Source organism: Tigriopus californicus, chromosome 7 (genome assembly GCF_007210705.1).
Source record: "Tigriopus californicus strain San Diego chromosome 7, Tcal_SD_v2.1, whole genome shotgun sequence".
Taxonomy (NCBI): domain Eukaryota; kingdom Metazoa; phylum Arthropoda; class Copepoda; order Harpacticoida; family Harpacticidae; genus Tigriopus; species Tigriopus californicus.
In genome coordinates, this window is record NC_081446.1 from 8,361,865 (window position 1) to 8,369,359 (window position 7,495).

Consider the following 7,495-nt stretch of genomic DNA (forward strand, 5'->3'; position numbering starts at 1 on the left):
CATTTGTTCGCTATTTTTTATGTTTGAAATGCTGTGGGTTCTATTGGGAAAAGCTTTTGGGCATTGCCGTTTTTTTTTACAGGGCAAAGTTCTGACCCACTCTGTTCCACCATACGCCTTGTCCTGGGCCTCCAACCACATTGTGGTAGGTGGATGCGACAAGAAGATTGTTTTCTACACTCCAGAGGGGTCCATGTTCCAGCAGTTTGATTATTTCCGCGAACCAACCGAGAAGGAATTTACTGTGATGTGCTGCAGTCCAAGTGGACAAGCTTTGTGCGTGGGGAGTTATGACCGGATTAGGGTTTACAGCTGGGTGGCCAGGAAAAACTTATGGGAAGAGAACAATGCCAAGGAAATTAAGTATCTCTATAGTATCACGGCGTTGGGATGGAAGAAGGATGGCTCGCGAGTGGCGGCGGGCTCTCTTTGCGGAGGTGTGGAACTCTTTGAATCGGTCCTCAAGCGGGCGGTCTGGAAGAACAAGTTCGAGATGACTTATGTGGGCCCATCACAAGTGCTGGTCAAGCCTTTGGTCAAGGGGGCCCGAGGAGTGATCCTCAAGTCCATATACGGCTATGAAATCGAGGACGTTCGAATTATGGGTGGTGAGAGCTATCTGGTGGCCAAGACGACCGAGACCCTTCTCTTAGGGGATCTCCAACGCAATCTATTGAGCGAAATCCCTTGGGCGAATATGGGAGGCAACGAGAAGTACTATTTCGAAAACGCCAATGTCTGCATGATTTTCAATGCCGGAGAACTGAGCCTGGTCGAATATGGGAAGAACGAAATCTTGGGCTCGGTGCGAACCGAGTTCATGAATCCTCATTTGATCAGCGTTCGCATCAACGAAAGAAAGTTGAAAGGAACGGATGAGATCAAACGGCTCGCCTATTTGCTGGATTTGAAAACCATTGCCCTAGAGGACCTCATATTTGGTTACGCTCTAGGACAAGTCACCCACGACTCGAAGATAGATTGGTTGGAATTGAATGAAACGGGACGAAAGCTGCTCTTTCGGGATAAAAGAAGCCGCTTGAATTTGGTGGACGTCGAGACCATGAGCAAGACTTCGATTCTGAACTATTGCACGTTTGTCCAATGGATCACTGGCTCTGATGTGGTGGTGGCACAGAGTCGAGAAAATATGGCCGTCTGGTACAATATCGATGCCCCAGAACGGGTCACATTGTTCCCCATCAAAGGAGACGTCATCGACATTTCACGAGAGGACGGCAAAACCGAGGTCATTGTACAAGAGGGACAACACCAGTTGTCCTACGAGCTGGACGAAGGGCTCATTGAATTTGGAACTGCCATTGATGATGGGGATTTTAATCGGGCCATTGTCTACTTGGAGACCCTGGACATGTCGCCTGAGACGGATGCCATGTGGCGAACTTTAGCTCGAATGTCCCTGGAGAGTAAGCAGCTGGGCATTGCAGAACAATGCTACGCCGCTTTGGGCGATGTGAGCAAGGCCAAGTTTTTGAGAGAGACTCTCAACATGGCCGATGTGGCCGCTGAAACCTTTGGTGGTGACGGCGTGGAATCTCCAGAAGTCTGGGCCCGTCTCTATATACTTGACAAGCAATTCAAGGCAGCTGAGGGAATCTACCTTGAACAAAATCAATTGGATGAAGCCATCGGCATGTACCAGCGCCTGCATATGTGGGACGAGGCACTCAATCTAGCTGAAGTGAAAGGTCACCCGCAGCTGGAAGTCCTACAAGAACAACACGCATCCTGGCTCCTTGAAACCGGTCAAGAGGAAAAGGCCGGAACTCTCAAAGAGGAGGACGGCGAGTTTTTGGAAGCCTTGAATCTCTACCTTCGCGGAGGCTTGGCCACTCGAGCTTCCCGTTTAGTGCAGTCCAACCATCAAATGCTCTCCAATCCGGATATTGTGAGTCGAGTTACATCAGCTCTGCTGAAAGGAGAGTTTTACGAGCAGGCTGGAGAGCTGTACGAAAAAGTTCGACAGGAAGATGAGGCCTTGGATTGCTATCGGAAGGCCCGAGCCTACACCCGAGCGGTGGAACTCGCTAGACACGCGTTCCCTGAAGATGTGGTCCACTTGGAAGAGGAATGGGGTGACCACTTGGTCGAGAACAAGCAACTCGACGCGGCCATAAATCACTACATCGAAGCGGGCCGGACGATCAAGGCTTTGGATGCAGCTATCTCGGCTCGCCAATGGAAGAAGGCGGTGCAAATCGTCCAGGTGATCGACGACGACTCGGGCGAGCTCAACCAATACTACTACAAACTTGGGCAGCATTATGCGTCTGTGAAAGAATATGCATTGGCCCAGAAGTTCTACATGCAAGGAAATATGCCCAAATACGCCATTGAGATGTACAATAATGCCGGAATGTGGGAAGAGGCTCATCAACTCGCCTCGAGATATATGGACAAGTCAGAGGTAAGTTGAAAATTATTCATACTATATATGTGGTGTACTTGCGTCCACTCCATCCATGCCCACATTACTCACACTTTTCCCAATCGGTAGAACAGGGAATTATAACAAAGTTGCAGTGGTACAATGGCATGGAGGATCGACATTGTTGTCCACAGAGATCTTTTCTCAGTTTCATGACACGTTTGACAAGAGCTCGGAGCTTAAATATTCGTACTTGTGTGGAAAAACCCGGGCAGAATGCTATTTACGGTTTAGCAAACTTTCCAGAGTAGTTGGAACTGTAGCCTTTTTTTGTGCCATGCTACAGTTCAAGCACTAGGTCATAAATTTGATCTTTGGCTGTTTCTGCCCTTATCCAGTCACGTTGTCACTCTTTCTCGTTAGTAAAAAGAAGTGCTGGAGAAAAGCACGTCCCTGGACAGTCTGGTCTTTTTCTAAAAGCTCCTCATAACCTACCGCACTAGAATATGTCTTGAATGTGGAGCTCAAGGAACTTTCGTAGGGAAAAGAGTGATTGGTCAGCAAACAGCCTCCTAAATAAAGAGAAGGAAAAGAAAAGAAGGTGACAGAAAACAAAAGAGCGCTTTGCATCATAATAGGAATTCTCCTTTCATGCCCTGTCAATTGATCGACAAACTTTACTTACCTTTGGACCATCTCGACTAGACGTCACTCTGGTTTGAATGAACTTGATTTTTCTCCTTTCCTTCTGTGCCTGAACATACTTTGCTTTTTTAGGTGAGCTCCATGTACATCAGCCAAGCTCAGAAACTAGAGGAACAAGGTCGTTTCAAAGAGGCTGAGAAACTCTATATCTCGGTTCAAGAGCCCGATCTTGCCATTTCCATGTACAAAAAGCAGAGACAATACGACCACATGACCCGACTGGTGCAGACCTTTCACCCAGATCTTCTTCAGTCCACCCATGTCCACCTGGCCCAAGAACTCGAACAGGAGGGCAATCACCGGGCTGCTGAGAAACACTTCATCGAAGCTGGAGACTGGAAGTCAGCCGTTCACATGTATCGGGGTGCAGATATGTGGGAAGATGCTTATCGGGTGGCCCAAAACCACGGTGGTCCCAACTCAGCCAAGCAAGTGGCATTTTTATGGGCCAAGACTCTAGGAGGTGAATCTGCAGTCAAGTTACTCAACAAGTTTGGCATCTTGGAGCAGGGCATTGATTATGCATGTGAGAGCTATCAATTTGAATTTGCCTTTGAATTGGCGAGACTGGCAGCTCAGCACAAGACCGAAGACATCCATTACAAATAAGCCATGGCTTTGGAGGATGAGGGCAAGTTTAAGGAGGCTGAAGCTCAGTTTGTGAAGGCCAAAAAGCCCAAAGAAGCTGTGCTGATGTTCGTGCACAATCAAGATTGGGACTCGGCTCAACGCGTGGCTGAGGAACACGACCAGTCCAGCGTGTCCGACGTGTTGATTGGTCAAGCCAAGGTGGCGTTTGAGAATTCGGACTTTTCCAAATTCGAGAGTCTTTTGTTGCGCGCTCAACGACCCGAACTGGCCGTTAAGCAATACCGTGATTCTCAAATGTGGCCAGAGGCGTTGAGGGTTTGCAAAGAATATTTACCACACAAGCTGAAGGCCCTTCAGGATGAATATGAGAGCGAAGCCCTGGCCGAGAGATCACGAGACAGTGACGCCCTCCTGACTCAAGGCCGACAATGGGAAGAGAGTGGGGAATACGCTCGCGCAGTCGACTGTTATCTTAAGGTTGACAGGACAAACACAACGAACGCCACGACGATGGCCAATGCCTGGGCCAAGGCATCCGATCTGGCCATAAAATTTTTGGACGCAGACAAGGCCATGGAAGTGGCTGAGGTGATCGGGCCCAAATTGGTCGAGGTTGGTCGACACAACAACGCCGCCCAACTGTATTTGAGTGTCGAGATGATTAAAGAGGCTATCGATGTTTTTATTGATGCCAAAGAATGGGCCAAAGCCAAGAAAGTCGCTAGGGAGTTGGAACCTCGACTGGAGCCGTACGTGGACCAAAAGTACAAAGATCACTTGAAAAATGAGGGTCAAGCCGAGCAACTCGCCAACGTAGATCTGATTTCCGCCCTTGACATGTACGTCGAGCAGGGCAATTGGGACAAGGCCATTGAAACTGCCGCCCAACATGGATCCGAGCTGCAGCATAAGTATATCGCATTGCGGGCCACCGAATCCATTCGTGAAGAACAACCTTTGGAGGCATTAAAACTCTACAAAAAGCACGGAGCTCCGGCATTCCCGCAGAATTTTAACATTTACAAGCGATTAGCCATTGATCTATTCAACCTGCCGACCGTCGGAGACGTTGAGGGACGCATGTACCACACCTGGGCGACATTGAGGGACCTTTTCTTCGATCTCACTGAGAACATGGCAAAGTCGGGTGAGCTGGACGGATCGGATGCCCACCGAGACTTTAAGCTCTTACTCCTCATCACTCATTATTTGGCAGTCAGATCTGCCTGTCAAACTCAGAAGAGCCTGGTTGAGATAGCTACCAAGCTATCAGTGTCCCTACTCAGACACAGCGATATTCTACCTCCCGATAAAGCCTTTTACGAGGCTGGTATGGGTGCCAAGCGCGTTGGTTGGGAAAACATGGCCTTTGTTTTCTTAAATCGATACTTGGATTTATATGAGGCCATTGAAGAGCGCTCACTGGACATGTTGGACAACTCCGATTTCGTCGAGACCGACATCCCATTCGAGGTTCCTCTCCCGGAACATCCGCACTTACCCACTCGCGAACACGAAGGTGTTAAGGAGTGGGTGTTGGCCGTCTCCATGGACCAACGCGTGGAGCAGCAACTTCCATTGGATCAAAGGATGACCTACGAAGCGTCACTTGTGGCAGCCAAAACTGGAGCCACTTCTCCGGCGTGCATCATAACTGGATATCCGGTCCTAGGCAACGCCATTGAATTTGCCCGAGGAATGGTAGCGAACAAGGAAGACTGGAACAAATTTGTCATGGTGGCCAAAACCGTTTCCGATAATGAGATTCAAGACGTTCTCAAGTTTATAAGCAGCTGGGGTGGATTAGGCGGGTTGGCACCAAGTTTTTCGTTTAAATAGATCATTATTATTGATATTCTCATTCAAGAGAGTCTTCATAAGGTAATATAATGATTGGGATATCAAGATTTGTCGCACACTCAATGTCCGTGCTTTTGAATGGTATTTTATGTTAAAACAATAGCGATAAGCCACCCTATGCTTGCATAGATGAGAAGGTGAGTATAAATTGCCAGTTTAAAAATGGATTCCTTGGATCAGGAAGATCCTGAGGTGTCAATGATTTGGTTGCAATATTCAAGGCATTACAAAATAATTTCTTCACCAGAAAAATCAAATTGTCAACGGGCACCATGCAAAGGTTTTTATGAGTGAATAAATTTTAAGTGAAACCTCCACTGTGCCATACAAATATGACAGAGCATATTGATCTACTTTATATGACCTTTACGAATTATGGTAAAAGAAAAAGTCATTGAAATTACCTTCCAAAAACCACTTGACCCTGGATAAAATCTAGCTATCAGCAATCAAATTTGTTATTATCGCGATGAGAGATCGGTGGACGAGGGATATCGTTATAAAATTAAAAAGCCAACATCAAATTTCATCTCCATCGATTGACTAAAGCTATATGCATGGATAATGCACAAAAATATTGACGATTTCCTCTATTTAGTGCCGATAAGTGACGACAAAATTTGGGAGCGGCTGAAAAAGACGCTCTGAGAGCGATCTTCCGAATAGATTTAAGAGGGCGGAATTAGTGTCGGGTGTTCTCTTGAAACTAGAAAGTAAAATGTCAGAAGCACACCGGCAAAGCACTCAAAAACAGTAAGTAACCGCCACTTTAAAAAGCACCCCATCAGCGAGCTCTCAAGTACATTATCGCAAAACATTCAAAAGATGAAATTGCAACAAATGCAAGCTTTATCCGACGAGAACTAGTACATTACGTACACGAGTCTCCCAAATAGGGTTAAAAACATACTGGGTACTGAGAGTGGAAAACTTTTAAGTGAACCCCAATGTTTCACTTCCTGCTTCATTATCATGGTTGATCCCCCCCCCCTTGGCTAGCAATAAGAAACCCTCGGGAGCGAAGAAATGGAAAAAAATGCAATCCACAAGTATTTACCCACTTTGGTGTAATGGTTGCATGGTCAACATCGATAGCCTTGAGCCTACGCTTTCATTAGAATGCCATGGTCACCTACGTGTATGTATGAGTGTATATGTGTTTCTGTGCACTCACAATATATAGCCGTCCTCGTTACACAGCTTTATCAGAAGAAACGATGCCGAAAACCATTGTGTTATGGAAAGGCATAACAAGTTTACGAATCTGTTCAATTATAATTATCTTCTGCTCATTCCGAGGTGAAAGCTGTCGCTTTCAAACATACCATCAACATTCTTTGAATTTAATTCTAAGTGCCCAGTCAAAAAAGAGCTTGAATTCGTGATTAGATAGTCAACCAGGAGAGTTAATTAATGCCCAATTAGCTATGATCTCCGGCAACCCTGTCGAAGTTTCCAATGGGCGTGCTAATTCGCAGTCTTGGCTGTGCCTACTTGTTTGCTGGTTGGTTCAGAATTGGGGAAACTGTCCGTCTATTCTGAGCTTCCCTACTAGCTCTCCTCTCTTTCCATGACTGTTCCTTCTTCTGTGATGTTTTGGGTGGCACACTGTGCGAGAGAGACGAGAGAGAGTCTGCCAGAGGCCGAGCGTTGCTAGTCTGTCTGTACCTTGGACGGCGCGAGTGTTCCCTCTCGGTCTCTCGCACTATTTGGATCCAGAGTCCACTACCACTCGCTCGTCTTCCTCGTTTCCGTCCTCGCCTTCTCTGACTGACTAAACTCTCGCGATCCTGCTGTTCTGCTTTTTTTAAATCTCCCGTTTTTCTCCCCCTTCCTCCGTCGTCCGTCTTAGTCTGAACTCGTCCCTCCTTTGAGAGGGCAGTCACTATTGTTGTTGTTCCATGTGTGGAACGCTCCAGCCACAGAAGCACCGAGTACATGCTTTAGGGA

At 47.0% G+C, this 7,495-nt stretch overlaps 2 protein-coding genes across 2 annotated transcripts in view; both read left to right on the top strand.

The window, feature by feature from the left end:
* Positions 1 to 5,601, top strand: part of LOC131884364 (intraflagellar transport protein 172 homolog) — a 6,668-nt gene extending 1,067 nt beyond the window's left edge. The window contains 2 exon segments of the mRNA XM_059232112.1: positions 83 to 2,428; positions 3,167 to 5,601. Of these exon segments, the coding sequence (XP_059088095.1) occupies positions 83 to 2,428; positions 3,167 to 5,524 (4,704 nt within the window). The 3' untranslated portion in view covers positions 5,525 to 5,601.
* The window catches only part of LOC131884363 (microtubule-associated protein futsch-like), a 47,980-nt gene that overhangs the window by 1,604 nt on the left and 38,881 nt on the right, over positions 1 to 7,495 (top strand). The window lies entirely within an intron of this gene.